This window comes from Phaethon aethereus (genome assembly GCF_964289735.1).
Source record: "Phaethon aethereus genome assembly, chromosome: 26".
NCBI lineage: Eukaryota > Metazoa > Chordata > Aves > Phaethontiformes > Phaethontidae > Phaethon > Phaethon aethereus.
The window spans coordinates 3,241,157-3,258,439 of NC_138602.1; the positions used below are offsets into that span (position 1 = coordinate 3,241,157).

Here is a 17,283-nt window from a genome sequence, read left to right on the forward strand (position 1 = left end):
AGGGCCACCCTGAAGATGAGAGGGGTTGGTTAAAGGGCCTTCTCGTTTTAAGACTGTGAGAATTTCTGTTGCAAATGCAGTTGTTAATCTGTCGGGGTGAAGGGAGTGAAATGATATGTTTTCCCTCAGTTTGTGGTTCTCCTCCCCCCTTTCTTTTTTTCCTCTGGGATATTATGCAGTGTTGGGGTTTATCGTTTGATTTTATTATGGTGTGTGCTGTGCACGTCTGGCTCCTGGCTTGGGAAGAGCTCTTCTGACATCAGCTTTAGTTTAGGGGTGCAGTAACGCCGCGGTTGAGGAGGCGCCGGGCAGATGCCGGTGGATAGGTAGGATAGGATGAGCATGTGAGAGGCTGCGATTTTATGCATGAAATTCCTTTAAAGACTGCATTGGGGAAGGGCTTACACTTGCAGACCATGGCTTTGAACCAAATTTTACATAAAAGTTACTCTGCAAAATCTGAAAATTTTCTATTTTCTAAAATTTCAAGTCAAAACTCTTCATTTGCTTTTGAAATGCAAAAAAAAAGTTTTACCTAGTTAAAACCGTAAAGGAAACCGTGGTACCGTGGGTGAGGTGGATGTTGAGTCTGTCCAAATTAGTGTGTGATGTTTTTAATTGTAGGAGGCAGGAGAGAGTATCTGCTGTCTCTGGAGAAGTGTGAGTTTTGTGCCATGCTCACTGACTAAAACACAGATATAGCAGTATTTCTCTGCTTTTGTTTTCCCTAACACAAAGAGTACTTTCAGTAGAATCTGGAACACTTCTTGGCTGGTTTGAAACCGGTTTAAATCTAAACATACTTTGCTTGTGATTTAGAAGTCACATTGGACATAGTGTTGCGCCTTTTATTCCTTTAAAGCCCCGCACTGCCCTCTCGTGATAGCTTGAGCATATTGTATGTGCTGTAGCTGCTTTTCTGACATGGAGAATATTTTCGTAGTTACATTTGCAACTGAGATGCTATTAAAACATTTTGTTTGTGTTATAAGTTTCCAGCATAACCTTACAAAGGTCCATTTTAAAACTTGTGATTTCATCCTGAATTGTGTTGTGTGGGGTTTTTTTTCCCCTGCAAATTTTGAAGTAAATTGAGTAATTTTGCTTTTCACATTGAAATATGTTTTGAAATTGTGCATCTACATTTCTCTTAAGAATTGTGTGACACTTCATTTTGTCTGTCTACGTTGCAAATACAAAGTGTAATGAAGTTACATTTTAAAAAAACCTAATTTTAGAATTTTTAATGTAGCCTAGCACATGAAAAAAAAGAACATTGGCCAAGCCTGTTGTTCTTGAACCTAGATATAGAAAAGGATAAAGCCTTCTGGTGGAAAACTTTGAGGGGCAGCTAGTTCCACACACGCACGGAATAGATGCTGAAGGTAGAGAGAAATTTGTTCGTGACCGCCATTCTGATGAGCCGCACTCTCATATGATGAATGGAGAGTGTGATGTTACGTCTCTGATCTCTATGTAGGCCCTATCAGAACTCCCAGATGATACTGGTATCGGGAGTTCCCTGACACCTGATTCTTCTTGGGGCCCTGCTGACAGGTAGACTAAGTGGATTTTTGGTCAGAAGCTCTTCATATCCGTGTTAGAGGATAGTACTTACAAATACTTTCTTGGGGGCCTAGGGGAGAGAATTGAAAAGTATATCCATGCCTTTCTGTGGAATTCACTAAAGCAAGTAGAAAGAAAAAAGTTTTTAACCCGTATTTTTTTTCTGCCTCTCTTCTTTCTTTCTCCCTTTGTGTTTTGCCTCTTCAGGCACTGCCGCCGCGCTAGAAATATGGGGTCGGAAAACCCAAGTCCGCAGAACCCTGGCTGTAAGATCATGACCTTTCGTCCCACCCTTGAGGAGTTCCGGGACTTTGGGAAATACATTGCTTACATCGAATCGCAAGGAGCTCACCGAGCAGGGCTCGCCAAGGTGAGTTGCCCTAGCTTAGGTAGTTGAAAGCTTCCTGAAGGCTGCCTTCCCGAGGCTCTGCTTCATGTAAGATGTCTATGAAGTTATGTCACTCGGAAGCAGTTTGCTTTCGTGTAGTCAAGGCGACTGTAGTTGTGGAAATTGTATTTGCAATCTCCGTTTTGGTTTACCGAGAGAGGAAAGGGAGAGGAGTTACAAGCCTTTCATAAGACTGAAAGAAGTGTTTATTGGCAGGATGTCTTTTCCTGATTCCTGCATGGAAGATGAGGACATTCCCAGTCCTTGCAGAGATGGGTTAAGGGTGTTGCCGTGTCCTGATGCTGTTGCTGAGGATACAGGTAGCGGTAGCCACGGTCCTCAAGGGCTGGAACCGTGAGGCTTTCGGCTCCCCCAGAATGTAGGGTAAAGGATCAGGCTTTTGAAGGCTGCTTAGGTTTGGATGGGGAAGTGGGCCTAAATCGTATCTATATGAATGGGTGCTGACTTCTTACTTTTACCTTTTTTATCTTCTGGGCTACCACCTTATGCTGACTTGAATCTAGACCTGTATACCTGTCCTGTGTGCGATTCCCAAAACACCTGAAAGCCTTTTTGACCTTTAGGAAGCGGTTCTCCAGCCAGCTCTGAAACATCTTTCTGCTTCCTTCCCATCCGCATCTTTAACTGAAGCTGCTGAAACATTATGAGAATTCTTCACGTGAAGTTTCTTTAACTCCAGTACTTGACATACAACTGCTTGGAAAAAAATCAGGACTAACTGATTAGGAAGAGTATTTCTGTGGCCATGCCATGTTGCACCATAGGCTGAGAGAGACAATTTGTTCTGACAAGGTAGTTGTTACATATGGCACTTAGCAGAACTTAATAAAGCACAGCAGCAAAATAAAGCTGTTGGGCATGAAATAATTCTTATTTCTTCTAAAATGTAGGTCAATTACTGCTTTTATTACAGTTCTAAATAGAGCTGGCTGTTGATAAAAAGCTCTCTAGGAAATGTTTCCTTGTCCACTCAAGTGTACTAGCAATTACATTCCATGAGTCTGCTAGGTAGATTATTTTAATAAAGGTTGTTGGTGAATTCCAGATGTTGTGAAGAAATTACTGTACTTGTAGGACTAAATCTCATCATTTTAAGTTAATTTTTGTGTGTCTCTCTTGCAACTGCAGTTCAGAGCCTTGTAGTGGAAGTAGAGCTCATCACGTCCTGGAGGAACCATGCCCACAAATATCAATAACTTGTCCTCCAGCTCCTGTAACTTTTTTTGGTTAATCCTTACATCAAATTAGATTGCAGATATTTTATTTTTTCATTCCACATGTCCACTGAATGTCCTACTGACTGTTCTCTGATCTTGAGCCTAGAATTGTTGGCAGCTCTTCTGTTTAAAATTACAGCTTTTTCTTCCTGATTCAATACTGCTTTGCAGCAGTTGTTTTGCACAGCCTCCAAGAGTGAAGAAAGAGTTCTGGACACGTTCCCCACGGTTTTCTTTTGTTCTTCTCTACCCTTTACCCCTTTTAATTTAAGGACTTGGTCTCTAGTGTGTCACCTACAAATACAGAAACGTCAGCAGCAATAATGCAACAGGATTTTGAGCCTTCCTAGTTAAAAAAAAACAAAACCAAAAAAACAACAAACCAAGCCAGACACCCCCCCCCGAAGAAAGCCCTAATATAAGTGATCTTCCAGATGGGATAGTTGTTCCAACTACTGTAAGAGGTTATGGAGTTGCAGAGGTGCAACATACTAATAAAGCTGCCTGAGTGTTCATGCAGCTTTGTGGAACGGTACGTGAGAGAGGAAAGCTGTTCTGGAGGGAAAGCATGTGCAGGCCTTCTGGCATGCAGCGTATTTCCTTAGTATAACTATATATCTTTTTATCATCACTGGCCGTCTTCTGTGGCACTGTACGGATGGGACTGCTAGCCCTCTAACCATGTCGGCTAGCCCTGCACTTCAGCAGATGCAGGACAGATGTGCTGTATGTGTTGGTTATTTGAGATGTGCTGTATGTGTTGGTTATTTGAGATGTGCTGTTATCTGATAACCTGCAGCAGCAGCATGAAATACCTTCCACTTACACAGTTGTTTCTTCAGTAGAGCTTTTTTTTCCTGTTGTGAACATGAAGTGTTTTTTTTTTTTTCTTTTTTCCCCAATTCCAGGTTATTCCTCCCAAGGAATGGAAGCCCCGAAAAACCTATGATGACATAGATGACATGGTTATCCCAGCTCCTATTCAGCAGGTGGTTACTGGACAGTCGGGGTTATTCACCCAGTATAATATACAGAAGAAACCCATGACTGTGGGAGAGTACCGGCGTCTGGCTAATAGCGAGAAGTATGTCGGTGTTAAGTGATGCGCTTATATTGGGACTGGGGGACTTGTGCAGAAAGCTTTTCTTTCTAGAACAAGCTGAAAAGAAAACGTAGCCTTGCTAAACAGGAAGCATTTTTGAGGAAAGTGCTTTTTCTTGAATCTCAAACAAATTTGTAACTTGATGGCTTTTGGTGTATCTTAGATCTTTTTCTGGGAGTTGATATAGAAGGATTCTTCAAAGTCAGTATTTGGCTAAGAATCTGCCTGAAAAGAATGGTTTGTGACTGAAAGAAGAGCTCTCGGTGTATTAATGGTTGTTCTGGAAAATGCATTCCATTGCTGAGGTAGAAATACAGGTATTTTGCAGTGTCTTCCGAAGTGACTGGGAACTTTGCGGAGCGTTTCATTTGGCTGGGACAAGCCACCTGATACACGCTGCAGTTGCATCCTTTTTCCAGAGTCACTTTCCCAGAGCTCTGGAGTACCTTGGGTTTTAACTCAAGCAATACTGACGTTGTGCAGTCAACTCTGAAATGCTGCTAATACAGCACATACATGAGTGCTTCACCTGCCCTCAGCTCCCTGTGTAATAACTTCATCTCATGCAGCCTTAAGGTGGGATCTGGTGCTTCACAGAAGCCGGCGTCCTGTTTGTCAATATGCCCTAAGAGGTTTTGTAGAAAGATTTAAAAGGCAGTAAATGATACGAATCTGAGTAGAATTAAAAATGAAATGCACCTTCAGTCACCTCCTGCGTGTGCCTACTTTGAAATGCATAATTCTTTTCAGTTGTTTATATGTCTGTGACGAGTGTTCTTCAGCACTTCTTACATCCTTATCTTTTCCACATTCTTATCAGGTATTGTACTCCACGCCATCAAGATTTTGAAGACTTGGAGCGCAAGTACTGGAAGAATCTCACGTTTGTCTCACCAATTTATGGGGCTGATATCAGTGGCTCGTTATATGATGCAGTAAGTGAAATGCTCCTCTTTATTTTAAATATTGCTCTTTTTCTGCGTTACTATTCCTTAATGAGTATTTATTTGATTTAGCAACCTTAAGAAAAGGCAAATAATATCTTTATTTTTCCCTCATTACGAAAGTGTTTGCTAATCTTCCCACCTTCCCTAGAGGTTCAGGATAATACGAGTCAATGGAAGCTAAGAAAAGCTTAGTTGTACTAGAAAAATGAGGAAAAAAGTTATTTAAACAAGTTCTTATGAAGTGTGTGGCCAAAGATTGTGTATAGCTTACAGAAAACTGGACTGGTATCATAATGATATGCCCAGATACATGTGATGGTATGCAGGTAAACTAAAAGCAAGCTACTGATCCTCATCTCTATCATGCTAGGGATTTGTGTTTTGTTTGTTTTGTTTTGTTTTTCAGGGAATAAAATAGAGATTTCTGCTAAAGAACCGTAGAGAGCCAGAAAAGCAGCATTTCAAGGAATCGTGTGCTTCATCAGAAATACTTTTTGTCATCCCTTATTGCATTTTTTTGATTCTTGACACAACTGAAATATTTGCATTTAGGTTTTTTTCTTTGTAGGCAGCTGTATTAGGATACAATGCACCTGTGTGCTGAATTATTTTACAATTCAAGCTGCTTAAGCTTTTTCTTGGTGAAATTGAATCCTATGCTTAAAGTAATTCTGTTGTGATTCCTTCTGCTGTAAACGATAAAGGTTGCTTTTCTTCTTACTGTATTTAGGCAGCTAATCTAAAGCAGTGCCCTTCCTCTGTAGTTTTGAGAGGAAAGTGGCCTGTTTTTTTGGGTGATGTTGTTTTTTTTTTGGGGGTGTTGTCTGATTGTCTGCAGTATAAACTGTGTGTTAATGTAAAAGTGTCTCTTTATCATCAATACAGCTTAATATGGAGTTAATTGGAATAAACATAGATATCTAAGGTATTCACAGCCATGGACATCAAAGTCATCCATAGTATTTGGTGCTTTGATGAGAGTAGAATGTTCTTGTCCATGGTATGATCAGGGAAGGTGACAGCCGGGCACCAATGCAAGCTTTAGGAGAAGTAGCCTCTGCAATGCACTGAACGTACGTTGTGTTTCCTTCAAGTTCTATAAGCAGAAATTAAATAATTGAATTACCAGTCACACCTAAAGAACATTTCTTATTGTCCGATTACTGACATTGCTGAAGGCATTGAGGTGTGAGAGTTGTGTTCTCCCTCTGCATCATTTCACTTTTCATCTCGCTTTTCAGCCGCTTCCTTTCTTCAGCCCTTTCTTCCCTGCCCCGTTGTATGTTTTTTTTTCAGGTTGATTTAGAAAGTTTCAAGGTTGAGCAGCTTGAGTGTCACTGTCTTGCGGTTACTCCAGCAAGCAGCGGGAAACTGGGATTGCTCGCATACCTATCGATTACTTGCATGCATTTTAAGTACACTGGGGAAACGGGGTGTGAAGGAGACCGTTAGTTTCCTTTTGGAGATTCTATTACTCTTGAGTCAATCTCAAACTTAGATTTGTACCGGTTTACGGTGACTTCTCTATTTCATATTGAAGTAGAGAAAACAGAGTATCAAATTTAGAACTTCTTATTGCTGTTTCTGTTTGGATATTGATGATAACAAAACTGTCTTCCCTATTCTTTATCTGAAGCACTGAGCTGATGAAGAGGCCTCTGCCACCTTGGCCACATTGAAGTCTGGTGTTCCTCATCTGCTGATACATGTTTATCAGATGAAGAATATCTGGGTGGAATATGTCATTGACAGAAGTGTTATTTTACCCGTAGTTCAGCTTGTGTTTATTAGCAGAACAGTAACTTAATGGTAGGGTATCACGTAGTCCAAGGCCCTCTTCAGGGAACACATCCAGTGGGAAGCCAGCAATCGATCCCTTTGCCACAAAGGAGTGGTAAAGCATCCTTTTCGTGGTTATTGATGAACATTAAAAGTAAGCTTTCTGGAAGCAGGTGGAGTTAAATTAATGCAGATAACACTAGGATATCCACATTTTAAGGTATTGAAAGGAAGCTGTGGTCTGTTATTCTGCTACAGCAAGTCCTGATGTGTTCCAGTAAAAAAACATTTCTTTTGAATTACAGGATGTGGAAGAATGGAATATTGGCAATCTGAACACCCTCTTGGACATGGTGGAACATGAATGTGGCATTATCATAGAAGGTGTAAACACTCCCTACCTCTACTTTGGGATGTGGAAGACAACATTTGCTTGGCATACAGAGGACATGGATCTCTACAGTATCAACTACTTGCATTTTGGGGAGCCGAAATCCTGGTAAGTGGTAGAGTACTAATAGATGGTGGCTATGTACCTTTGCCCTCTACTTAGAGACCACTGCAATACTCTTTTCTTCAGGTTTCCTTAATTCCATCAGGCTTACCTAATCTCTCGCTTTCCATTTTTTTTCCTCCTCTTCTACTCCACATCTGAAAGCAAATTTTACTTACTTTCATGCTGACTTGCTTAGAAGCCTAATTCCCGACTTTCTAGAGAAGTAGCAGAATTAGGGAGACTTGTTGACATTACAGTTAAAAACAGATTTCAACAGTTGGGGCTTTTTGAAAACTAATGCACAGGAGAGCACTCCCACTAATCTGAGAGGGCAAATGGTGACAGGAATGTGTGGATGCTTCAGATGCACTTTAATAGTGAAAGACTGTTTTTCTTGCATTGTGCTGTAGGCAGCAAACATCTGTTACTTTAAAGTTTCCATTATTTAAATATGTAAATATGCTTACAACTCCAGGGATGAGGTAGGTCAAAGGGTTACTTTTTCTTGGTCAATTCGTAGAATAACAGTAAACATTTTTCAACACTGTTGATGCGTAGACTGGTTGGAAAAAAACTTTCCACAAAAAGAATCAATAGGTAAGGATGAAATTAATAACCTAGGAAATCCGGAGTAAGTTACCGGTACTCTTCTTTCTCAGGCCTCCTATTTAAAAGTATAACCACAGAGACTTAGCAACCTGGAAGAGCTTTGCTGAAGATCTTGATGTGACTAACAAATATTGACATTTGCGTGCAAATTAGATCTTAAATGTCACTGTGAAGCTGTTGTCATTGTGCCCTGGCAGTGGCAGACAACGTTCTCCCATGTCTCTGCAATACGAGTCCCCAGTGACACCACGTATCTCCAGGCTGTTAGTGCCTGCGGGCATATAAAAGCTACCAACAGCAGAGAGGCTGTAATGAATGGATATAGTGTTCTTTTACGGCCTTGCAAAGGAGTGCAAGGAGGAGATGAATCTATAACATTCAGCTATAGTCTTAATGTGAATTTCAAAAATCTTTCCAATGTGTCAGAAAATCTGTTTCCCCAGCATACCTGAATCTTAGTCTCCCTCTTTCAGGCAGATGCACAAGGATTTTGCAGAATCTCCTACGATATCTCTGTTAAACAAGCTTGATCTCAGGAGACATAGCTCTGGATGAGGAATGAAATGTGACACGCTTTCATTTTACATACTGTCAGTTTTTTCCTTCATCTTCAGATGCAGTTCATCAAAACTGTTTTTATTCGGTCCGCATCTCCAGGAGGTGGTGCCACCAGCACACGAAGAGCACGTACTCTCCTTTGCCCATACAGTGCAGTGACCACCAGCAAAGCCGACGTCATCTTTAGCGTGGCGGTTTCCGCACGTCAGCCCACGAGAGTTGGCTGCTCTGAGTTGTACGAGCAGCTGACGTGAGGTTTGCGTTAGGGTCACGCGATCGTGGCTGTCTCCGACCGCTCCTTTCATCCTGCGTGATCAGTTCTGTCTCCTCTGTCTTCTGCTTGCTTTTTATTCCGAGCCCAAAATAGAGGGTTACTGCTTTCAAAAAGTGGAAATAAGAACAGATTACCTTGAAAAGAGAAGCTGGTTACAGCATGAAAAGAATGGCTGTTCCACAAATGCTCACATTGTGAGCAAAAGGTAGAGAACAGATGTGAAATGAAGTATACACTAAGTATTTGTAGCCCAGCCTAAACTGTTTTTCTTCTTGCATGCATCTTAGGAACCTCATGCTGTTTAGTTGGTGTTGTTTAGTTTTTATGCTGTTTAGTTTTTTGTTTTGTTGGGGTTTTGTTTGTTTGTTTGTTCGTTAGGCGGGGTTTTTTTGGTGGTTTTGGGTTTTTTTGGTGTATTGTAGATACAGTATGTGGATGTCCACGTACTGTGTATATCATAAGGATGATAAACTCATTGCATGAAGCTGTTAGCTGTTGCCTCATCTTTACTAAACAGTGTTTTTTCCATATGTTTGCCATTGTTTCTGTGGGAAATACAGATTGTGTAGTAGAGAAACAGACCAAAAAACCTCCGAACAGTAAAACCTGAAACACCTTTGTGTAGCACGTTTGTGTGAAGAGGTTAAGAATCGGAAAGAAGTGGAAATTGTAGATGCAAAATTGTAGATGGCAAATATTGCATCTTAGTTGTTCTTGGTAGCTTTTGTTTCTGTCTAATCTTCCTAGGATTTTGGGGAACACCTAATATTCTCCTAAGAGGGGTTCAGTTGTTGAAGAGTTCAGTCACTACTGCTTATAATTGGAATAGAGAAGAGAAATCATTAAATCTTCTTGTAAAGGAGATCAGCTGTTGCTGGTTAAAAATCAAACCAGGAACATGCCCTGCACCTGGTTGGTTTTTGGTTGGTTTGTTTTGTTTGTTTGTTTGTTTGTTGTTTTCTTAAGAAAAAGGTACTTTTACCCCACTTAAAAAAGAGGGGAGGATCTCTATCCAGCTATTCTGTGCTTGTGTTGTTCTTTTATAGTAACTAGTTCCATAAACCTTACATGGTTGAGGAAAAATGAGGATTTTGAGGACAGACCCTGTTTTGGGCAAAATGTTTTCCCGTTCTGCTGAGTTTTCTTGTATGGATGACAGTGTGTAATACAAAACTAGATGTATTGTGACAGGATGCCACTGCTGGTTTGGCAGGCCTCCCTGCAGTTCCCTTAAGCATAAAGCAAGAGTAGGCCACTTGCCCAAGTCATTTTTCCCTTGTTCTTTGCTATGGCAGCTTCTGTTAATGAGTTCTCAAGTTCTTCTGTGAACAAGCGTTGGCTTCTGAGGAATAAGTCTGAATACCACTTTGAGAAGACCTGGAACTTTCCAGGTACCTTAGCAATTGCCCATCTTCTGGTTGCGATTGCAGTCATCCCAGAGCTCAGTTGGGGGAGCTCTTGGACTTCAGTGATGGAATTCCAGTGGTGCAGCCTGGCTTTGCTCAAAGATGGCTAAAATGTTAGCTCTGTTTTTCTGGCACCACCTCTGTGGAAATTTCCCAGCTTCCTTCATCCTTTTTATAGACTCTTTGACTCCGAAGTGATCATCTTAGAAGCACCTCGGGGAATAGCAGGAGTGTGGAGTGTTACGAAGTGTACCAGTTTGGGGTTGAGCTCTAAAATAAGAGATAGAGTTCTTGTTTGGCTGTCGGAGATGTTTATATAGTGAAACCAAAGAGACTCTATATTGGTAGTATTCTGTTTCAAAATTGTCTATTAAAAACCATAACTCTTTCTTCATGTCTCAAATTATTTTCGGCTACTTTAATCCAGACTAGCATGTAGGAGTCATGAGAAGCCACCAGCTCTGTTTCCTTATGCAGGCAAGGTGAGAAAGGAATCGGACCGAATGAGATTGCCTCCCCGACCTCATTCAAGTGGGTTCTGCAAGAAATCTCTATGTTGATTTGCTGTGGAGGAGGTGAAGTGCCTTCTCAGGGAGGTCTGGATGACATGTTCAGACCATGAGAAGCCACCTCAGTGGACAAAGATGAGCTGAGAAAGGAATCTGTCTCACGTGTCAGGGAGGATATTTGCTGAAGTGTTATTTCATAAGTGTCTTTCATTTCTGTCTTTGGAATTTGGGGTTTTACCTCTTACAAAACAGCTGCTTTGGGGACTGTTGGGATTACAATTAAAATAAATGTCTGTGGCTTAACAACTGAAGATGTGTAGCCTAATGAGCATCTGCTTGGTCATACAACTCCTTGATTAACGTGTGTCTTTGTCACTGCAGAGAAGTTCTGCTGCCAACACTTTCTTGTACCTCTTCTTTCCATAAGCAGAGTAGAAGAGGCTGCAGCAATACAAGTTATCTACGCAGAGGTGTGTCACTGGGGATGGAGGTTAAAAAATTGTTCAGTGCGAAGTACTTGAGCGGTAAAGGGTCATCCAGTGATGAGAGAGAGGAAGGAGTGTGATGGAAGGCAGCTTTTTTCCTGCTTCCAGTCTCATTAAATGATTTATCTATGCCTGTAGATTGCAGTGCATTTATTTCTTAAATTCGGTCGTCTTGTACCAAGAAGAATGAGCACTGTTGTATGTCTTTAGCCATAACGATCGCTGCTGCAGACAACATACCCATACTGTCCTTTTTGGGTTATACTTGCTTCATATCGAAGATGCTCATCTTTCTGATGCGCTGTTTCTCAGGTGCATGCATCTGGTCGACATTGTAGTCACGGTGGTGTTTTTAACTGGAAAATCAGTCTTGACAGGCTGAAGAGGTAGCCTGGACGGTGTGGGCACCTTCCATCAGACATACCAGGAACTGGGAGCTGTTGTGCAACTTCATGTTAAGCTTTTTGGGCAGGGAGCTGCTGGATTGAGTCTCTTGCTTGCTTGTTTCTCAAATTAAAATAAAATGTCCATCTCCCATTCATAGTTTAATTACAACCTTTCCATAGTCTATCTTCAGTTTTTTCAAAAGTTTGAATGTATTTTATTTTGCAGCCCTACATTAAACCTCTTGTTGTAGGAGTTTTTACTGTATCAATTATACATATTATGTATAATTACCTTATACATTCATATGCTGAGATTTAAAATAGAGCATATTGTTAAAACGACGCTAACAGAAGACTGATTTTTATAATGACAGAAGCAACAAAACTGGATGCCAAACCTAAATACTTCATGGTCGTTAGAGCGTTTTATTGAGGAACGTATGCGTCTCAGCCCTTGCAATTTCAAAAGCATATTTTAAACACTGAGATACTCCACCGTCACTTCATTTCATCTCTAGAAAAACGTGCAGTACCTACCTTGAGGCCTTCCTGTGGTTGGGAAGTGCCGAAGGAAACTTTAAATCTCAGTAATGTGAATTTGATGGATACACTTTGGAGGTGTAAGGTGTCTGTCTTGTTTTGTCAACGTTGTAACACCTGCCTGGGTAATAAGGTTGTTTTTCTCAGGTATTTTATGACCGATGCTGCTGTATAGCAACAATATTTGATATACCTTCTCTAAGTACTAATGAGATGTTATACTGTATTCTTTCTCTCAGAAACGGCGCGTGTTAAACCAGAGTGACACTGAGGACAGTAATTGATTTTATAAAATGTCCCTGTTTGGTTATCATGATGGATGTTTAATCCCCTCTAATTAAAATAGGGAGCCTGCTTTAGCTTTTAAGTTATATGGTCTCCTCTCCAAAACATTCCCTTGCTGAAAGTGGATCATGCCTAATCTGTTTGACTTTGATATCACAAAGTACACTTTATGCCAGAACAGCAGTTTATGAAGAATTAAGGACAAATTACCAAAGGAATTTTAAAATAGTATGATTAGTAGAAAGTGGTGGTCACAGATACAATTACATTTTAAAAAACACTTCTGAAATTCTGTCTTGTAAAAGTCTTAAGGCTGCTTACTTGAAAGTACACAGAGTTACCTGAAAACTTTGTTGGTTAAAGTATTTTAGAATTTTTGCTTTGTTTCCTCCAGGTGTCTAGCGGGGTTCCCTGTGTAGGGTAGGTCTGTCTGTACAAATTGAGGAAAACAAGTCCATGGGCGGACTTGCTTGTAACATCTACCATTTAATAAATTTGTAGTGTCTGTTACTGATGCCACCATCAATAAGGAAACCTTAAATTTTTTAGCAGCATTATGATGGGGAGATTTAAAGCAAGACATGATTGTTCCCCTGGACGAGGATTATAAGGGGAGCGCTCTTTATTCTTGGCTGAAAGCATATACTAAAGCAGCTGCAGATACGCAAGTGCTGAGGATCTCTCTGCTGATTTTATTTTTCATTGTTGTCTTAGGGAGCATTGCAGCTGTCTTAGTCAGAACTCTTGTCCTATCCTCCCCCAGGATAGAAGATGTTAATCCCTGGGAAACTATCTTGGAGAAAGAAAATGACCTAATAGAGTCATGGAACTTAACTCTTCCTCCAGCTTCTCTCCTTCTTCATTTTCAGCACAGGATACTGGGTCCTTCTCCCCATTTCTCCCATTTTGCACCATCCCTCTGCTTTAACACATGCTCACATATGTTGCAGTTTGGGAGCTTGGTGTAATCTCATTTAAAGCAGCTGGGTTCAGTGTTTGGTACTGAATTGTATGGCAGCAGGGAGGAAGGGCACTTGTCCCTTGCATCATTTATTGCCTTCTAACTACTACATTCCCGTAGGGGGCCATTGCACAGGGCGATTGAATTGCTGAATTGATCAGATGTGATTATAAGTCTTGATTATTGGGATCTCAGTAACCCTTGCACCCTGGAGATCCCGTGAGTTTCTTAAAGTTAGATTAGCTGCAATCATGTATGCCTTTTGCCCTTGAGGGAACTGTGGGCTCGGAATTTGTTATACTATAACTTTTCATTTTGCTCCATACAGAGATTGTTGGGTTTTTTTTTTTCCTCCTGTGTTCTACTTTTTCTATTTCTTGGCAGTCGGGAATTCAGAAGATTCTGCAGCCTTTCCTCCCTTGATCCTGAAGGTCTGCATCAGCCTTCCATACAAAGCGTGTGAGGTTGCCTCGCTCTTAAATATGAGCGCACATTTGCTGTTTGTGTGTTCCAATCCTGACAGTAGAGATTTATAGGCTTGTTGGGGTGGAGTAGGGGAGAAAGGAGGGGTAGGGGCAGGCCATTTGGCCACAATGGGCTCCTTGCAGCTCACAAATTTCCTTCCTGCCTTTGCTATCCCATGTAATCTGTTTTACAGCTCTGCAGTTTTGGATGGAGAAAGAGTAGAATTTATGGTGATGGTTGATTTATAGATTAACTGCAACACCATTTGCTCTCAGGCAGATTTGGCAAAGCAAGACCTTTTTCTGTTGATAAAAGAGGTAAAGGAAGGAACAGTGATACTCATTAAAAGAAATAAAAGGAAAGTGAGATAAAGTATGGCCAGGCAGAACAGCTTTTCACTCTCCTACCCCTTCCAAAACTGTTAGGTGAAAGCTGCTTTGGAAGAGGCTTTCTGCATTGAGAATACGTTTGCATGTTGATTTGCTCTGAGATTCATTAAAGGAGTGATATATTGAGATGCAGAGTTGCATCCCCCTGTAATTCACTGATAAATGAGGGCAGTGCAGCAGTGAGTTATTAATACAGCCTTTCAAGCTTCATATACCGCAGTCATTAGTTAATCAATACAAACCACACTATACTACTAATACTCAAAGAAGCCTTCCCCCAGGCTCCCCTCAGGTCTGAGGGGTCCTGTTTGTCCTGGAGGTGGTGCTGTGGGTGAAGGATGGTGTAAACCTCGTTAGAGAGGGAAGAGGGCTAGCTGATAGTCTGCTTTAAAAATCCAGGGGATTGGCATATTGTACAGAGACTGAATCTTGGGCGACTGGAGTGGTTTTAATGTGGTTAAGTCATCAAACCAAACTATATGAAGAGTTACGAGCTCTAACTTGTGTTACGTGGATTATCTTCCCAATCAGGTGCCTGCAGTTGGAATAGTGGAGTTTTTTTCTTTTTAACAGACTTAGATTTTTGTTTCGTGTTATTATGCTGTTGTAGACAGATTATTGAAAAATAATTTTTCTGATGCAGAGGAGGCATGGTATTTTGGGGAGGTAGGACTTGCATGTTGCCTTTCTTCATTCACTCTCATCTAACTTTGACAGAAAATGCTGTGAAGATCAAGCCAGACTCTTGGACTGATGGGGTCAACCACGGAACTTGTCTGAGGCGGGGACTGTTGCTCTGTAAGGGAATAGCTGAAACGACCTCAGCGAGCCAGCTGGCTGCTCGTACCCGTTCAGTCTCCTTCCTCCTTTCACTCAGCTCTGTTCTGTATATGTACTTCCCCCTCCAAAGTCCTCTTCTCTTTCTTATTCTTGGCTAAATCCACTGCAGAAGACGTGGTATTGGTACGTACTTTGCTGGCATTTTAGTTTTCAGTCTGTGCATTTTATGTCCATCTTTACTGTTTAGTTAGTTTGTTGAAGTGATAAACCCTTAGAGCTTGGGGTTCATCCGTGAGTGGTTGTACCGAACCTAGCAAAGTGGAGATCCTTCCGATCTACGGTTTGTCTTTGTACCTTTCCGTAATGATCTTGGAAGGTGGTAATGCTGATCTGTGATCACATCCTCATTTTTACTGCAATGTCTTCAAGTGGGCTCCTGCTCCACTGACGCACTGTTTAATGCGTGTACCGCTGTTTCTGCCAGCGCTAATAATTCATCACAGCTCAGTAGTCCCAGTCTGGATTGAGAGAAGCATGTCTTTGATCCAAGAAGGCTCTTGCTGCAACTCACTCTTGCGTTTTGAAAGTGTCTGCTCAAAGCTCAGGCCTGATTTGAAATGAAGATCTATGGAAGTCTGACAGGATCACAGATTGGTTTTAATAACTGAGGCTTTTGAACAGTGCACTCTGCCACCGAGACAAGATGGGAGGGAGATGTGCTTCCATGCTTCATATAACTCTTTCAGCCTGATCTGACTTGGGCCCTGTGGGAGAATGAGCTTGCAAATTCTGGCTTGGCATGGCACTGAGAGCAGGGGTTGGAAAGACCAGGAGGACCCAGCAGTGGTACTGCAAAGCTTTGTCTTTATTCACATTTTGTTAACACATTGGCAGAAATCAGCGGGGATTTTTTTCTTTACTCAGCAGAGAAAATTGACGTTGGGTGATGCCGAGTGTAGTTTAAAGTAACAGAAGCCTATAGTAATGACAGTACTTAAATACCACTCCGCGTCGTCCGAGTGCTGTGCAATTGTTAACTAGTTAATGTTCTAAGTAATATATATTCCGGGTTTCTATCCACTTCATTTCCAACTGGCCAATCAACGTGACAAAGAGCATCAAGTAGAAGAAATAAAGGAAACTTTACAAATGGAGTCACTGATCTTTATCAAATCTTAACTATAACGCTTCTAGCTTTGATGCTGAGGAGAACATAGGCGCTAGCTTCAAAGTAGTAGCTGTAGTTTGAAACAATGCAGTTGATGGATGAGGAGCATTAAACCTTTGGAATGCTTTTTTCTTTTCCCCTCTGAAAAGAAAAAAGTGGGTATGTAGAGGCATTGCACCTCTAGCACGAGGGGTTTCCTAATCCAAAGATACTTTTCCTTAGTCCTGAGCAGATTTCTTTTGTTCTGCTGTAGGCAATTATCTGTATTTTTTTCCAAGAGCAGTGAGCAGGAGCGTATGTGTGCCCGTGCCCAGTAAAGGAGGCAGCTCTCACAGGCCAGTTAGTACAAGGTAGGAGCATCTGTCATCTCCCCTGGTTACGTTTTTTCTCCTTGTTTCTTGAGTTGCAATGTGGCGTTTTGTTTTTTAGACTATAAGATCTAAAAGATTTGAAGCATAAACCTTGCTTTGCTTTATATTCATACAGTATCCATGACAAAAAGCAACCAGTAACTAATAATCTGATTACTAGTTTGGGGAAATAAATCTGACGTGAACAGGTTCTTCAAAACAAATAACAGTGAGTGGCAAGGGGATGAATATTGTAGTCATTCATCTCTGTTGAATTGTATACTAATTATCTTTTTGACCAAACTGAATGAATAAATGATTTCATAATGTTTTTCCCAAAACACCTTTTCTTAGTAAAATATCCTCTTCATACTGCTCATTCACTGCATGCAGAAGCAGACTGTGGCTTTATTTTGTACATGTGGAAGGAGAGTCACTCCACTGTGACTTGTAATGTTGTGCTTTGTGTCTGGCATTTGTTGCTGTGAAGCTAACTGGCTTGGTACGTTGATAATATTTTCAAGAGCAGATGGTTGTTCATCTTAAACTCTCTGTTTTAAAATAGTATTTAAAAATTGAATTTGAGTTCTGGAAAAATGTCC

General features: G+C 41.0%; 1 protein-coding gene across 3 annotated transcripts in view; it reads left to right on the plus strand.

Annotated features, from left to right (window-relative positions):
- Nucleotides 1-1,795: 1,795 nt before the first annotated feature.
- KDM4B (lysine demethylase 4B) overlaps nucleotides 1,796-17,283 on the plus strand; it is a gene marked incomplete at both ends in the record, with an annotated part of 79,223 nt that continues 63,735 nt past the window's right edge. For all 3 annotated transcript variants that reach the window (XM_082011027.1, XM_082011028.1, XM_082011029.1), the window contains 4 exons: nucleotides 1,796-1,936; nucleotides 4,101-4,276; nucleotides 5,115-5,229; nucleotides 7,326-7,519. In XM_082011027.1, coding sequence (XP_081867153.1) covers nucleotides 1,796-1,936; nucleotides 4,101-4,276; nucleotides 5,115-5,229; nucleotides 7,326-7,519 — 626 coding nt within the window. The remainder of the gene's footprint in view (nucleotides 1,937-4,100; nucleotides 4,277-5,114; nucleotides 5,230-7,325; nucleotides 7,520-17,283) is intronic.